Genomic DNA, 18,168 nt, shown 5'->3' on the forward strand with positions numbered 1-18,168 from the left:
ACATTCCCACATCAGATGTCAACTGAAATTTCATTTGCCTTCCATTTATTTACTAGTTTAATTCTAGTTGTTCATCCCAAATCATCTCAAAACTGTTTATTGAATATATCCAACACCAGCCAAGTACTTTCACATGTCGTGGATTCTCCTTCCTTCAGGGTTATTAAGCAGAGGTTGGGTGGCCATCTGTCATCTATAATCTACTTGAGGTTCCTGAATTGCAGAAGGTTGGACTAGATGACCCAAGGGGTCTCTTCCAACTCTACAATTCTATAATAATTAGATATTTAAAAAAAAAGAAAATCAGCCATGGTATTATTATTAATAATAATAATAATAATAATAATAATAATAATAATAATTGAATTTATATACTGCCCTATACCCAGAGGTTTCAAATATAGGTAAGAAGGGTTTGTTTATTTAAATGTACACATGAATACCAAATCTCCCTTTTCAGACTACTAACAGTGTTTAACTTGGAACGCCAACATAAAGTTGAATCATGCTTGTTTTATCTACTTACTTGTGACCCATTTCATGGGCAATAGTAAAGGCGAGATTCAAGCCATTATCCTCTGCAATAATACATTTCCGCTTTTCGCTGCACATCCCATTCAGATACGCTATACCTAGAAAACACAAGGATCACAGGTAATCACTACACTTCTTATTTTTATTCACTTACAGTGTTTTGGTGCACACGTGCTATATAAGAACAATATTGTTTTCCTGTATGTTGCAAACCTGCAAACTTGCTGTCAACATAACTTTTACAAAAGGCAGCATGCTACAAAAGGACAGCTGTAATGTGTGTGTAATGAATGACCTGATGTATTGAAGAAGGATCTGATCTTTCCCACTCAAAAGTACCCAGATGACATAAAGTAGGGAAGTTTTTAATGTTTGGAGGTTTATTCTGTTTTTAATGTTTTGTTGAAAGCCACCCAAAGTGGCTGGGGAAACCCAGCCAGATGGGAGGGGTAGAAATTATTATTATTATTATTAGTAGTAGTAGTAGTAGTAGTAGTAGTAGTAGTAGTATCCTCTATGGGGATATAATTTCATAACCAGAGGCTACCGCAGAGGTCTTCCCCTAAGGAGCTCAAAAAAGCCTGTACAGTACAGTGGTACCTCAGGTTAAGTACTTAATTCGTTCCGGAGGTCCGTACTTAACCTGAAACTGTTCTTAACCTGAAGACCACTTTAGCTAATGAGGCCTCCCGCTGCTGCCACGCCGCCGGAGCCCGATTTCTGTTCTCATCCTGAAGCAAAGTTCTTAACCTGAAGCACTATTTCTGGGTTAGCGGAGTGTGTAACCTGAAGCGTATGTAACGTGAAGCATATGTAACCTGAGGTACCACTCTATAGTTTTGCCTATGACCACCCAATCTTTATTATGTAATATTTTATTTTTTATTTTTATATACCCGGAGGTCTCGGGGCGGTGCACAGAACAAAATCAAAATATAAAACCACAAAATATAGAATCAAAATAACAACCACCCAATAACCCCCCCCCAAAAAAAACACATTTTAAAAGGGCATAGGATGTCAATCAAATCAACCAAAGGCCTGGTTAAAAAGGAACATTTTTGCCTGGTGCCTAATGGTGTATAATGAAGGTGCCAGTCAAACCTCCCTGGGGAGAGTGTTCCATAGATGGGGAGCCACTGCAGAGAAGGCCCCGTTCTCATGTTGCCACCCTCTGGAGCTCTTGAGGAAGCACACAAAGAAGCAACCCTTTATAGCAGGCATGGCCAAACTTTGGCCCTCCAGATGTTGTTGGCCTACAACTCCCATCATCCCTAGCTAACAGGACCAGTGGTCAGAGATGATGGGAATTGTAGTCCCAAAACACCTGGAGGGCTGAGTTTGGCCATGCCTGCTTTACAGCAACCCTGATAGGTAAATTACAGTGAGATTAGTGACAGGTGAAAAATGACTCAGCTTCATAGCTGGATGAACCAATATCTCCTCAGTATAACTTTCTGTCATCCACTGTGAAGCTAAATTAGGCAAAAAGTAGGGGGAAGGAATGCAAAGCAGCAAAGGCTGTAAGACACACACAGACATCTCTAATGCTTCCAGAGGTAAGAACCAAATTGCTCAGTTTCTAAAGTGTTTCAGCTGGACTGAGCTTAAGGGGTTTTTTTTCTTCTGAAAAAGCAATCTGCTACACAAGCCGGCCACATTCTGGTTGCAACAAAATTATTAGCAGTATTAAAAGTTTGGGAGAAAGGAGGATTCCTTGGCTGTGCTCAGCGTTTTTTAGTTTTTGTTTTTTTTTACATCATGTGTATCACAACAACACTCAGTAGGAAGTTGGAGAAAGAGGGGCAAAGGTCTCCCAAGTTAGCACCTCATTTAAAATGAGCAGGAAAAACAATTCTTAACATGGTCCAAATGTTTTAGTATGTCTGTCAGCGCACAGAGGAACCTCTGCTACAATGCCTCCATTGTTTTGTCTCAAGCACAGTAGCCCGGAGTATGGTTAGACGATATACTGAGCAACCCCCCCCCCCCAAAAAAAAACACCACCCCACATATACACTTATTTACATTTGTTATTTTTATTTCAGAGCAGTTAACAATGATCGTGTCTTCTTGTAGATGCGTAAGGTAAAGGTACCCCTGACAGTGAAGTCCAGTTGCGGACGACTCTGGGGTTGCACGCTCTTCTCACTTTACAGGCCGAGGGAGCCGGCGTTTGTCCGCAGACAGTTTTTCCAGGTCATGTGGCCAGCATGACTAAGCCGCTTCTGGAGCAACGGAACACCAAAACCAAATAGAGCAGTGTGTGGAAACGCCGTTTACCTTCCCGCCGGAGTGGTACCTATTTATCTAAAGGTAAAGGTACTGCTGACTGTCAGATCCAGTCGTGGACGACTCCGGGGTTGCACGTTCATCTCACTCTATAGGTCGAGGGAGCCAGTGTTTGTCTGCAGACAGCTTCCGGGTCATGTGGCCAGCATGACTAAGCTACTTCTGGTGAACCAGAGAAGCGCACGGAAAAGCTGTTTACCTTCCTGCCGGAGCGCTATCTATTTATCTACTTGCACTTGACGTGCTTTTGAACTGCTAGGTGGGCAGGAGCTGGGACCGAACAACGGGAGCTCACCCCATCGCGGGGATTCAAACTGCCAACCTTCCGATCGGCAAGCCCTAGGCTCCGTGGTTTAGACCACAGTGCCACCCTGTAGAGGCATACTGGAGGCAATACAATAGGAAACTTACTAAGCAGTGTTCTCAGTGAAAACATTTTTTTGAAAAAGTTCCTAGCAACACAGAGGAAAAATCAATTTTACTTTAGAAAGTTTCCCTATGGGCTTAGGGTACACTAATGAGATATATATCTCAAAACTATTCCTGTCCAAGATGTAAGGCTGTTTGTTTGTTCAAAAGAGTGTTAGGGGACCTGGGACTGCAATTCAACATCTGGACGGCTGAAGATTCCCTGCCGATTCAAACCACTTTACACCCCACCTTTTATAAAATGCCAGAGGTGGCTAACAAGACACTCAGAACATGTTTTAGAAATTCATAATGCACAAAACACTTTTTTTTTAATCTAAAAATTGATATATACAAACATATAAATGATCAGCTAAACACACACCATTACAAAAAATCTATACTTAAAGCACAGCCATCCAATGCACAATATTTTGAGGATCTGTTGTGGTTTCCATAATCTCTTAGCAGCAAGATAGCTCATAGCATGACAAGGGGCACTTTTGCAGTCAGTTCCTTCACTATAACATAAAGTTGCATTTACTTTGGAAAGTGAGACTGCAAATCCTCATATTTTATTTTCTATCTGAGCCATATTTTTCATTAGTTTAGAATTTTTTTGTGTCTGTTTTTTTCTTTCCATTTTTGACCAAGTGAACTCACCTTTATATTTCTGTAGACCAGAAACTCTTCATTCTGCCACTGCATAAGATCACTACTTATTACTGGATGCCAAACATTTCAAGTTAAGATAAAATCTGTGGGATGTTTCTCATATTTAAAATTTCCTGACTCACAGCTTTGGAAGATATGACTTACCTGGAAGCATGTTGCAAGCAAAACATATAAAACCAGTGGTCTTTATTATTTCATTTCTTATTAAGCATAGCTGACCTTGTGCTTGAAAGCCACATCAAACAGTAGCTACTGAATGTAAATCAGTCAACTACCAGCTGTGAACTAGTTTCAAGACTTGTCCTTTGTTATTAATTTCATGTGTTAAGAAAGAGAAACTGGCTTCAGCCGAGCAGCTGCTCCTGCTTAGTCATTCCAACATTAGGTAAGAGAAAGATGTTTGTGTGTGTGTGTCCTCTACTTCTTCCTGTGGCTTATTAGCACAGCTGGAATGGTTTCAAGGTTAAATCCATGATGGGAGTGCGGAACTGAACAACTGATCTTCTGTAATGGTTAAGCCGCCGGCTAAAGATATGAACTGGATCTTATTCAAGTTTATTCAGAAGTACAGTGGTACCTTGGCTCTCAAACCTAATCCATTCCGGAAGTCTGTTCCAAAACCCAAGCATTCCCAAACCAAGGCACACTTTCCCATAGAAAGTAATGCGAAATGGATTAATCTGTTCCAGACTTTTTAAAACAACCCGTAAAACAGCAATTTAACATGGATTTTACTATCTAATGAGACCATTGATCCATAAAATGAAAGCAAAATAAATATGTACTGCAGTCACACAATCGATCAATCAATCAGTAGCTGAACTGGGTTCCACACAGTCGCAAAAACACAAAATAAATAGCAAAAACACACAGACCTCAGTGTAACACTCAGAACAGAAGTGTGGCACTCAAAACGGAGCACGTTCGACTTCCGAGAAAAGTTCACAAACCGGAACACTTACTTCTGGGTTTGCAGTATTTGGTTCCAAGTTGTTTGAGTACTAAGGCGTTTGAGAACCAAGGTACCACTGTAACTCCCAAAGCAAACAGAAGGCATAAGATTGCAACTTCAATGCATGAAGAAAAAATTCACCAATAAGCAACAACACCTGAGAATTGGATCTAATCACAAGAATAAATGTAGAATCATATACAAACCCATGGCTTAGGTTTGTAAAGTACTTTCATAATCAAAAGTCTTCAGGCCATGTATTATACCCTGATAACACAATGGCCGAGAACTACCTCGCGTATATGCTCTAATTATTATTTTTTGTCAGTGCTTACATTTATACTACATTATGTTTAGTTTTGGGGGGTTTTTAAAGTGAAAAATTGCTTCACATTCCTGACAAAATCTACTAAAAACCTTCAAACTTAAGTGCATGTGCATGACCTTGCTGTAGAATTAACGAGTTGTATATAAATTCAATAAATAATAATAATAATAATAATAATAATAATAATAATAATAATAATAATAGGGGCAGGGAAGAACTTGCCTGCAGACAAATTGTTTGTTTTTTGCCTACCTCATAGCAACTGTCACAACTTGCTGGTGGAAAAAAGGCATTGGGGTTTTTCCTTAGTCTAAAACAGGCATGGCCAAACTTGGCCCTCCAGCTGTTTTGGGACTACAACTCCCATTATCCCTAGCTAACAGGACCAGTGGTCAGGGATGATGGGAATTGTAGTCCCAAAACAGCTGGAGGGCCAAGTTTGGCCATGCCCAGCCTAAAACAAATGTGGGGAGGAGCCAGGAGGAAAGTTTCTGTCTGAATCGCCAGGCAGGGTCAACCAGGCCACAGAACTCCCCAAATGGCATCCTGGAGGGACGTATCTTTTTGATACGTTTCATGGGAAGATCCTTAACCCAGGATTGACCCTGGGCAATGCAGGATGCAAACGCGCAGTAAAGGTAAAGGTAAAGGGACCCCTGACTGTTAAGTCCAGTCGCAGATGACTCTGGGGTTGCAGCGCTCATCTCGCTCTATAGGCTGAGGGAGCTGGCGTTTGTCCACAGACAGCTTCCGGGTCATGTGGCCAGCATGACTAAGCCACTTCTGACGAACCAGAGAAGTGCACAGAAACGCACTTTACCTTCCCCCAGGAGTGGTACCTATTTATCTACTTGCACTTTGACGTGCTTTCGAACTGCTAGGTTGGCAGGAGCTGGGACAGAGCAACAGGAGCTCACCCCGTCACGGGGATTTGAACCGCCAACCTTCTGATCGGCAAGCCCAAGAGGCTCTGTGGTTTAGACCACAGCGCCACCCGCCCAGTACCTACGCCAAAAAACCTGCTTACATCTGTAATCAATAAAGTTGTGGCCATTTTGATCGCAATATGTTGTCGTATCATTGTTACTGCTTCACGTGCCCCAGCCCTGGTGGCCTAGGGCACTGAGCCTGGGCCCACAACTGTGTGGAGGTGAGACTTTTATGCCAAAACACATGCTGCTTTGCTACTGCAGGAAGTTCTTCAGGACTAACCAATCCGTCATTTGATAGGCAAAATGTTTAGATGGCATTAAATTGTGCCTAATGACCTCCATACCGAGAGAAGGGTTGATTTCACGAAGTCTGAAAGCATTTTTATTTGTCAAAAAAACCTCGATTTATTTTATTTATTCCTCCAAGGAGCTTGAGATGCTGTACATAGTCCCCCCACTAAGCTATATAAAGCTATTATATGATACGTTTAAAGTAAAATTCATACTCCTTAAAATTACATGCATCAATACTGAAAAGCAGTACTTACAAAGGTTACTAGAATTTATCACATTTATTTTGCAAGAAAAATAATCTTTTGCGTGTTTTGCGTTCTTACAATGTCTTTGAATGTGAATTTTATTATGCTGAGCACAACATAAGGCTTCAGTTGTTTGCAGTAAGTTAAGCCACTGAAATAGCAAATATGATCTCTATTATGTTCATGTGTTTCCATTTTCTTTGACTATATACAAGTGTTTTTCAGACATGCATGCTTCGGAGCATGACTTGGGGGAAATTAACTTTGACTTGCAGCTCTATTTCTAAGAAACTAATATTCATTTTCTTTCAGCACATCAAGTGTTTCCCATTAGTGAAAGAGGAAAGGAGGGAGAGATAAAAAGCTTTCTGCGCTGTTGTTGCTTAAAAAGTGTAAATAATATGTGGTACTTTTGAAAGTGCTCTGTACAAGACTGCTGCCTGGGACCACTGACGACTCATTTGTCACTTAAAAGATGTATCAGTGACCATACATACAGCAATGAGGAGATAAGAGAGCTTTGAAATATCAAGCAGTATATAGATCCCTATAAATAAATAAAAATAGCAACAATTTAATGTAGAATAATCTCAAGGAGGAACAGCCAAGCACTGGAATCGGAGGAAGAATTAAACTACACTGGCAAAGTTATATATGTATGTATAGACACCATCTTCTGCCCCTAAAACACGGTCCTCAAGGCAAAAATTAAAGAAGAAACAATCCCTAGCAAGATAAAAAACACACTTAAAAATTTAGCAGACTAAAAATCTCTCAATTGTCTATCTAAAAAACATTAGAGAAGAGGCCAATCTAACTATGTTTGGGAGAGAATTACACAAAGTGTCACCACTGAAAATGCTATTCTATCCTAATATAACATATGTGGCTAGTAAAAAAAACCTTGTATCTAAATACCTTCCAGATATTTCTCAATTATAACACCCATAATCCCTGATGATTGGCTATGCCGGCTGGGTTTTCAGTCTAGCAACTTATAGATGGCAGCCCCAGTCTAAATATCTACAGCAGCTTCTTATTTTTTGTTTAATGATGTGAATAAAACCAATGTGAATTGAAAACGCCAGGGAACATTCTTCATTTAGTGTCTCCGAAACATATGGGATACAATTAATAATAATAATAATAATAAAATTATTATTTATACCCCACCCATCTGACTGGGCCACCCCAGCCACTCTAGGCGGCTTGCAACAAATATGAAAGCATAATGGAAACACCAAACATACAAAACTTCCCAATACAGGGCTCCCTTCAGATGTCTTCTAAAAGTTGTGTAGTTCTTTATCTCCTCAATATCTGATGGGAGGGTGTTCCACAGGGTGGACACCACTATCGAGAAGGCCCTCTGCCTGGTTCCCTATAGCTTTACTTCCGGCAGAGAAGGTCCTCAGAGCTGGACCTCATCTAAAGTGTGCTTGTTTTCACACAAAAATTCGTAATTTCAGCTTATTGGAAGCTTGGATATGGTGACATGCAACACCTCCATTTGTAACCTGGATTCCCAGGATTTTTCTGTCACTTGAGGACCAGCCCTGAAGAGCACCTTTAGGAATTAGCCTGGGCCTAAACACGCCTTCCTGTCTAATCTTCCACAGGAACACAGGAACCTGCCTTATGCTGAGTCAGACCAACAAACACTCTATCTAGCTGAATATTATCAACACTGACTGGCAGAAGCTCTCCAGGGTTTTGGACAAGGAGTGTCTCACAGCCCTACCTGGAAATGCCATGTATTGATCTTGAGATGTTCTGCATGCAAAGCAGCTGTTCTTTCAATTAACTATGGCCCTTCCCAGTTAGTGGCTGGAACTGCAGCACAGAACAATCCTGAACAGCTTTTTAAAACAACAGATGAAAAGGAGAGGTGTTCATTCTTCCAGAGTTTTCTGGCCACACACATAAAAGAAGCATCCTTTGTGCATTTCTGGCATACTCAAGACATCACAATATTTTTCAAATTGTATGCAATTTGCCAAACTGAAGAAGACACACTGTCTCTTAAGTGCTTTTCTGCGGATGGAAAGTGGATCAGTCTCTCACTTGAAGAGCGGAAGCAGAAGACATCTCTTGACATTTATCTTACAACGACACATGGCAGCTAGAGATAATAGCCAGTTTTGTTTTCGAGAGCGACAGTCTGTGCCCTTTTCCATTGCCTATCCTTCTAATAAGATCCAGGAATATGTATTCATATTCTCTCACACGCTCGGTTAGGTTTTTGGAGCAACAGTAAAGGGAATTTGGCCATTTCACTTAAAAAGAAGAGGAGCACAAACGATGGTCATTTGTGGTGCTTAAAGGCTCCAGCTGGAAAGAGCACACAACTGTTTTGTGAACACTGAGCGTGCTTTAGAACTGGCTTATGTGCCAGTATTGCTCTGTGTTCTCTCAGTTTGTTCTTTGCAGCTTTCCCACTACCAAAAATACAGTTCCTTTGACTACAGTTTTTCCAGGGAACGGGCTGAGTCAAAGAACACATCACATGCACATTATCACGTGCACATTATCAATGTCATCCATGATGACATGGACTTTGATGCAGCTGTAACAAAAGCCAAAGACTCCTTTACTGAGTAAGGACAAACTATTCTGAATACATAGACGCATTTGTTTTATTGGAACTGATTTTGAAAAGCTTGTGCTCTTCTCAGGGGAGTTTTGCAATATAGAACAGCTACAGACATTGCACCCTGATTTATAATGGTATTTAGCATCACTCACATATCAAAGGACAGTTTAGCTCAGCATCTAGAGTAGCCACTATGAAGAGAAATTAAAACATGCCAAGAATGCAGCCGCTGCTTATCAGTATTCACCGTGAATACCTGTGCTTAGCTAGTGAGGTGTCAGAACTTAGAAATAAATAAACAAAAGGGGAGTACAGGAATTTACAAGACATAAACTCCAGAATCAAGTCCTATGTGTGTCTTCTCTCTGAGACAGTCACAAATACTGCAATTACAATTAATATTATGCTGCTTCTTAATTCATACGTGAGTCTGAAGAGCGTACCTCCATGTTTTCATCTTATATGAAGCCAGGCTAAATCTCAAAGATGGAGTGAGACACAAAAAATTATTTTACCCACCTCACTACACATATTGGAACAATGTATCTGAGTCTATAAAAACACTGGAAAAAATGTGTCTAACCACCAGTCCAGTATGTTTAATTTGTTCAGCGCAAAACATTCTATTTTATAATTCCCAAAGCCAAGACAGTAAATAAACTGTCCTACACAGTAGCATATGAGTGGCAAATCTAATAAATTCACTGAGAGCGCAACCTGTATGCCTGGCAGTAAGTCCCATTGTTTACTGAGGTTTAGCTCAGTAAATAGAGCAGGAAAGCAGCATCAAATGTTTGTCATTCATTCATCAAAATAGTTTCACTGGCGAATGAATTTAGAGCAATGTTTTGAGTGGGCAGGTCATTTCGCATGAATGATCTTCTCTAGTTCTTCATGTTTTTCTGCTTATATTAATTCACCTACATAACACCTTTGGCTACCATAAACAATGATATATTAATAGGAACTACCGTATTTTTCCATGTATATGACGCCCCCGTATAAAATGACCCCTACTTCTTTTAACCCAAATTTAAGAAATCGATATTTTTGGGTTGCCAGAGTTCTTGATAGTCCCATGGACTGCAAGAAGATCAAACCTATCCATTCTTAAGGAAATCAGCCCTGAGTGCTCACTGGAAGGACAGATCATGAAGCTGAGGCTCCAATACTTTGGCCACCTCATGAGAAGATAAGACTCCCTGGAAAAGACCCTGATGTTGGGAAAGATGTAGGGCACAAGGAGAAGGGGACGGCAGAGGACGAGATGGTTGGACAGTGTTCTCGAAGCTACTAACATGAGTTTGACCAAACTGCGGGAGGCAGTGGAAGACAGGAGTGCCTGGGGTGCTCTGGTCCATGGGGTCACAAAGAGTCGGACACAGCTAAATGAGTAAACAACTCAAAGTTGTTGATTGCCCCACCAAAAACGATGTATAAGATGACCCCCACCCATTTTTTACTCAAAAAATTAAGGGGAAAAAACATTGTCTTATACACAGAAAAATACAGTATTTTCTCTTACGATATCTCTTCCTTCTATTCTGTGACTAGGCTCTGCTATGATGTCATTTCTACTATCATATAATATTAGCTGATAATAGCATTACCTTGCACACACACATTGCCATGGGAGCTATTTCCTCATAGTGCGGTTCCAATCTGCTGCATCCAAACCAGGAACTGTGGTTTGTTTTGCTCCAACAAACTATAATCAGTAAGTCTTGGCGACAGATCATGGTTTGTTGGAAGCAAAACAAATTATACATCATACTGACATAATGCAAAGCCCGTGGTTTGCTTCCTTCTAGTACAAGCAGGGAGAAGTGGGAAGAATCAGACCAGATGCAATATGTTCATGCACATAAACTATGGTTCATGGCATACCATGATGTGCCAATGTGGCCAGATTTTAGGTACATTCCAATTGTACCTAAATTGGAGAAAACTATTGCCTGTTTAGGAACTTATATAATAGGCTGTCTGAGGGAAAGTGAAATGGATATATACTGGTCTACCAGCCTAGGAAGTTAGCACAATATAGACACAACCCAAACCAACTGAATCACTTTTAAAGATTCTTGGTTCCAATGAGAAGTTAATCACATGGCTAGCTCTCAATGGGATTTTCTTGGAAACAAATATGTATAAGCCTTTCCTAACTTAAATTTAGATGTGCAAACTACTTATGACATCAAAGAGACTTAGACAACTTCTTAGTGAAACATTTGAGTACATTCAGGTTAATATTAATGCTTACTCCTTCCTGTGGTATGGATAAGATTGCATACCATGCTTCAATTTTTGTAAACTTTTAACAGCCGTAAATTGTTCTCTTGACATTACTTCAACATTTTTCTTTTAACTTTCTTTGGCTAGCACCGCAATTTACAACATGTTAAAAATTCCTGGAATGTCCTATCTCTGTTGCCCTATAAATACACTGGGAGAAGATTTGTTACTTCGTACTTGTTTGCCTTCTGTCTAATCCTTACAAGTGATCTATTTAAATTCCAAATTCAACCTTCCACTTTTAACTATTAATCTGTCACATTCTCAGAAAAGGAAAATCACAGGTACTGATCTGAAGTAACCATGATCTTAAACCAATGGTGCTACAGCTGTTGTGATACCAGATTATGCCCCAATATACTTTATGTTAACAATTTACATTAACATTTCGTAATCTTTCTTCTTGCAATTCTTGCTTTCAAAATAATAACATTCATATCACTTTTGACATAGTCATCATTTATACTTAGAAAATATTTGATTGTGTTTTTATTAAAGGTATATCAATGCAATGGAGAGCATTGCTCATTCTTTAAAAAAAAAATACAGTACAGACAAGATCAGGGATCAGTAAACTTTTTCAGTAGGGGGCCAGTCCACTGTCACTCAGATCTTGTGGGGGGCCAGGCTATATTTTTTTGCGGGGGGGGGGGGGAGAATTCCTATGCCCCACAAATAACCCAGAGATGCATTTTAAATAAAAGCACACATTCTACTCATGTAAAAACACGTCGATTCCTGGACTGTCCACGGATCAGATTTAGGCCTTAGTTTGCCTACTCATGGGCAAGATCCAGAAGTCCAAAGAAACTGCAACCAACATCATTTAGACCTCCCAAAATTTACAGTTCTAGGATTCCATGAATATGTTTCTGTATGAAGACCAGTATGCAGTTTTAATTCACCCCATACTGGTACCCTTAATGATTTTTCTGTTTGTCACCTCTAGTGCTTGCTAAAATTAAGGTCTTGTTCCGAGTTTATGGAACACGAGTAATAACTTGCATCAAGTGCATTGAAAGGCACCATATCTTTTATCACGTAATATTATCTATCCTACAGATTCACTTTGACTGGAAAAAAATACATTCCAAATAATGCTTAATAACTGTAGTTTTTCTTTAGATATTGAATTGAGAACCCTTTTTGATTGAAATGAAAAAAATAATAATACGAAGATAAAGGTCTAATCTAATGCAGTTTCACCTAAGGTTCTGGATATGCATATCAATGAAAATATGTATTTCAAAATGTGGAACTTGATTTAAATCAATTATTTAATGAGCATCTTTTCTTGATTTAAATCAGTCCACCCCAATTCATCATAACATGCGAGCTAAGCAATGAGTGACAAGACCTCATTGCTCCATGGGCGGCTTCTCCTGTAGCTCACATCATTGATTGGTAGGACAAGGAGATGAGCTAGCCAATAGGAAAGAGAAGAAATGGAGACAGTGTGATGAGACATGGTGCGCCAACAACTCTCTGTCTCTTACGATGCCTAGGTTAGTCCCAACTAGTCACTGAAAGCAATGGAGCGGTATATAATTAAGTTGCATCAATGTCAAAATGCTTAGCCTTGGTCAACTTGCTAGAGTACCAAACACGTCATCGTTATGCATTTTAACTGCCTATAAGCATTCATCCCCACATAACCAAGCTTCCACAACTCCCTATAGTGCTGTGTTTTAAAGGCAATATTGTTATTTGTTTGTTTGTTTCACTTACCAACAGTATCACACGGTTCATCTTTATGTACACAGAAATCCTTCCTAAAATTGGGAGGGAAAAGAAGACAAAGCCTTAAGAAAATTGTGCTGTCAGATGCTCATTTATGCAAATTTTAATCGCTTAATAAATGACAAGGCTCCTCTATTTCAAAAAAGAACATGTGAAGGAAATCCTGAAATTATCAAATGACACTTCAACCTTAAATCTGCAATTTATTTCCCATTTAAAGTGCATGTGGCATCAGGTTGATTAGTTATCTTCCTTAATCATCTGAAATTCACAGATTTGTCAGATTTTTCATCCCCTACTGAAACTAAAGAGACTTCCGCATGGGTACTTATCCTGAGATCAGTGCTGTTCATGCATGCGTGTTTCTTAATAGGTCCATACACTGTTCTTAGCATTAAAGTGCAAGCCAGGGTGTCCAATTTAAGATGGATTTAACCTTTCCGCCAATAAACAAACAAACAAACAAACAAACAAACAAACTGTTTTGCAATATCTAAATGATCTGCAATGTAACATTAGCCATCCCCAGTTGCTCAACCAAGCTTCGATTCATTGGGGAAGATTGGATTTTTGCAAGTGAAAATGTAGATGAGCTCTAACACTGCTCTAAGTGTCCAAAATGGTACTGGGAGAATCATTTTAAGACGCTAGCAATGTAATTATTGCTGTTACCCTAGTTGGATACAAGTGCAATAAATAAAGCAGCATTTCCTTACCCCATCTCTGGGGACAGAAGGGGAAAGAGATCTACTTTCCATGGTTTCCTCGATGTGTTGAGAACCCTGGTACAGTGGTGCCTCACAAGACGAAAAGAATCCGTTCCGCGAGTCTCTTTGTCTTGGGGTTTTTCCGTCTTGCGAAGCAAGCCCATTAGCGGATTAGCGGATTAGCGCTATTAGCAGCTTAGCGGGCTTAGCGGATCAGCTGATAAGCGGCTTAGCGGATCAGCTGTTAAGCGGCTTAGCGGATCAGCTGATAAACGGCTTAGCGGATCAGCTGTTAAGCAGCTTAGCGGCTTAGGATCAGCTGGTAAGCGGCTTAGCGGCTTGGGGAAAAGGGGGGGGGAGGAAATAAACCCTGCAGGAACTCGCAAGACATTTTCATCTTGTGAAGCAAGCCCATAGGAAATTCGTTTTGCGAAGCACCTCCAAAACGGAAAACCCTTTCATCTAGCGGGTTTTCCGTCTTGTGAGGCATTCGTCTTGTGGGGCACCACTGTATACTCAAGCAGGGGAAATAGGGAAGACACCACATGGGAATGTAAATTGCCCCTATCTCCAGTCCAACTGTGCTGTTTTCAGGTCACTTAGATTATCATTCATTTTTAAAAGATTACAGTCACGTAAATATTCCAGACTGGAGTATACTCCCTAATGGGGTCATCGTCTTGCATGGAAGCCCCAAACAACATGACTCTACAACTGTGTTTCCCAAACTTGGGTCTCCAGCTGCTTTTGGACTACAATTCCCATCATCTCTGACTACCGGACTTGCTAGCTAGAGATGATGGGAGTTGCAGTCCAAAAACAGCTGAAGACCCAAGTTGGGGAAACACAGCTCTGCAATAATAAAAAAGAGGTTATGAAAGGAAAGTATACAATTAAATATGGAAGTGTTCCCTGATTCTAACCACTGTGCTAAATCTCAACATACAGATGACTCTCAATTTATGCTGGGGTTACATTCCAGGAATAGCGTCTACAGCCAAAATCGTATATAGGACTCAGCTATACTGCTGCACATAAAACGTTTTAAGTGTGTTGTAAAGTGCATTATACAAATGTGACACTAGATGGTGATAGTGAGCTATGGCGAATTTGATATATTTTTCAAAATGTTTTTTTAAAAAAAGCATTTTCACAACTTCTTTTATATGTGTGTAGATTCCACCATAGTCAAAGCACATTGGGTTCAATATTAAGATTGACAAAGTCTTCTTCCATGAACACCTACCCCCTTCTTTTCTTTTCTTTTTTTAATTTGCCAAACATGTAAAGCTGAATGTGCACAAGTTAAATCGCGTAGGCTGCAAGTTAGCTGTACAGGATTACAATATGCCAGTATTTGCAGTACAAGAGATGGATCATGTGTTAAGGCCGATGCAAACATATTAGCAGTTAGACATAGGGTTTAATGTTTGTGAATCTGGAGGGGGAAGCCTGTGGGTGTTATGAATGCATTTACATAACTGCTCTTAAGGTTAATATCTGTTTAAAGAATGAGAAAGAAGAGAACAAATGTGAAATATAACAAGGCACAAATAGCATGGAAGTTGTACTTTGTCAAAAAGAAAATTGAGATTTGTACATGCACACCCTAATAAGTAGAGTATATGTGGGCTGAGATGCTTTCATTCAGCTGATTTCTATCCTGGTTGAAGTAAACTTCCAAAAGTTTAATTATGAGAGTTTGGGGAAATAGAACTCTTAAGTCTTGGCAACAGTGAAGTACAATTGCATCCTGTGCAATGAGACAAATGTAAAACATTCCCTAATTTCCAAGAATAAGAACTGTATTCCTTGGAGACTAGGCTGCCCAGTAAATGTTTATGATACTCCAGATACACCTATAAACAATTCATTATTTATTTGTGTCCTCATTTCTACTTAGGGAAGTTGCAGGAGGGTCATTGTGTAGCATCTGAATCTACAGAATGGATTGCAGCGTTGCTCTAGCAATTGTTTTTTCAAATTCTTTAAGTGACTTTATTATTAATTAGCGCCACTAAAATCTTAGTGGGCCAATGCTACAAAATGCACTGGAAAGGCTAAAAACACATTTAAATGCACATTTAATTTAAACATGTAAATGAAACCATTCGTAAGTATGTTCCTGCAGGAGGTATATAAAGGCATGCACACGATTCATATGGCCAAATTTGCCTTATATTCTGTGTCCTGTTTCCCCTCTTGAATAACTTGATTAACGCTAGCTTCCCCCCCCCCCCACTCTGTCTCCCCACTCAGTTTCACAGAGCCCCTCTCATCCAAAATCTTCTTCCCTTCTTCCCCCCAATGCCAGCCCCTCAATTTCTGGTCTCCCGCCTTTTGTGGAAAGCTTACAAGCAATGACTCTTCATGGTAGGCTGGGTGATTTTCTTATCAGTAAATGTGTCTGTGAAGAAGGAAACCAGCCTACAATCTGGAGCATTTCCCCTCTCCCTCCCACTTCTCTTTCCAAAAGAGATCGGTTCTATCAGTTGTTCCCAGTCCCTAAAATTAAAGATGGGAGTAAGCCAAGCTCAGCATTGAAGTAACATCTGAGCTTTCAGATTTTATTGTCTTCCTGTGAGTGGATCTTTCTACTCCAAATGCTTACTTTTTCTTCTTTTTCTTTGCAAGCCTATAGGGCTTGAGGACTGAATCAGTCTCTGAAACAACTGCCATCACTCAGCACAAGTATCAACACATATCCTTGCAGTTCAGCACTGTGGTAATAAATGAGTCTTCCTCAACTTCCACCAACCCCAGGAAGCATGGTCAAAAATGGGGAATGATGGAAATTGCAGTCCAAAAACCCTGAAAGTCACCAGGTTGGGGAAGTCTGTAAAGATAAGCTGAAATAACACATTATTCTGTTCTAACTCCCATCTCATTGAGTAACCAACTAGGTATCTCCAACCCCTTGAAAGATTCCATCAATGGTGTCTCCAAAAAATTTTTACACATCACCTGGGAAGACAGGCGAACTAATGCCAGTGTACTGGAAGAAGCACAGATCGCCAGTGTCGAAGCGATGGTTCTTCAACATCGACTTCGTTGGACTGGTCATGTTGTGCAGATGCCTGATTAGCGTCTTCCTAAGCAACTACTCTATTCCGAACTTAAAAATGGAAAGCGTAATGCCAGTGGTCAACAAAAGAGGTTCAAAGACTATCTCAAGTCAAATCTAAAAAAATGTAGTATAAACACCAACAACTGGGAAACACTGGCCTGCGAGCACTTCAATTGGAGAACAGCATTTACCAAAGGTGTCGTGGACTTTGAAGACACTTGAACTCAGGATGAAAGGGAGAAACGTGCTAAGAGGAAGGCATGCTTGGTAAACCCTCACCATGATCAACTCCCACTCGGAAACCTCTGTCCCCACTGTGGAAGGACGTGTGGATCCAGAAATGGCCTCCACAGTCACTTACAGACTCACTGTTAAAACCGTGTTTATGGAAGACAATCTTACTCGGCTATGAGTGATTGCCAAAGAAGAAAGATTTGTCTAGAACTGTACTGCATATTTGGATTTCGAAGGGGCAGAGGAACCAGAGACCAAATTGCAAACATGCGCTGGATTATGGAGAAAGCTAGAGAGTTCCAGAAAGACATCTACTTCTGCTTCATTGACTATGCAAAAGCCTTTGACTGTGTCGACCACAGCAAACTATGACAAGTTCTTAAAGAAATGGGAGTGCCTGATCAGCTCATCTGTCTCCTGAGAAATCTCTATGTGGCACAAGAAGCTACAGTTAGAACTGGATATGGAACAACTGATTGGTTCAAAATTGGGGAAGGAGTACGGCAAGGCTGTATATTGTCTCCCTGCTTTTTTAACTTATATGCAGAATTCATCATGTGAAAGGCTAGGCTGGATGAATCCCAAACCGGAATTAAGATTGCCAGAAGAAATATCAACAACCTCAGATATGCAGATGACACAACCTTGATGGCAGAAAGTGAGGAGGAATTAAAGAACCTTTTAATGAGGGTGAAAGAAGAGAGCGCAAAATATGGTCTGAAGCTCAACATCAAAAAAACGAAGATCATGGCCACTGGGCCCATCACCTCCTGGCAAATAGAAGGGGAAGAAATGGAGGCAGTGAGAGATTTTACTTTCTTGGGCTTCATGATCACTGCAGATGGTGAGAGCAGTCACGAAATTAAAAGACGCCT

The 18,168-nt window shown here is 40.2% G+C and overlaps 1 protein-coding gene across 2 annotated transcripts in view; it reads right to left on the reverse strand.

Annotated features, from left to right (window-relative positions):
* The window catches only part of ADAMTS19 (ADAM metallopeptidase with thrombospondin type 1 motif 19), a 124,588-nt gene that overhangs the window by 62,153 nt on the left and 44,267 nt on the right, over positions 1 to 18,168 (reverse strand). For both annotated transcript variants that reach the window (XM_083464410.1, XM_083464409.1), the window contains exons 7-8: positions 13,274 to 13,317; positions 527 to 632 (exon numbers count right to left, since the gene is read on the reverse strand). In XM_083464410.1, coding sequence (XP_083320536.1) covers positions 527 to 632; positions 13,274 to 13,317 — 150 coding nt within the window. The remainder of the gene's footprint in view (positions 1 to 526; positions 633 to 13,273; positions 13,318 to 18,168) is intronic.

Source organism: Podarcis liolepis (genome assembly GCF_965112155.1).
Source record: "Podarcis liolepis genome assembly, chromosome: 11".
Taxonomy (NCBI): domain Eukaryota; kingdom Metazoa; phylum Chordata; class Lepidosauria; order Squamata; family Lacertidae; genus Podarcis; species Podarcis liolepis.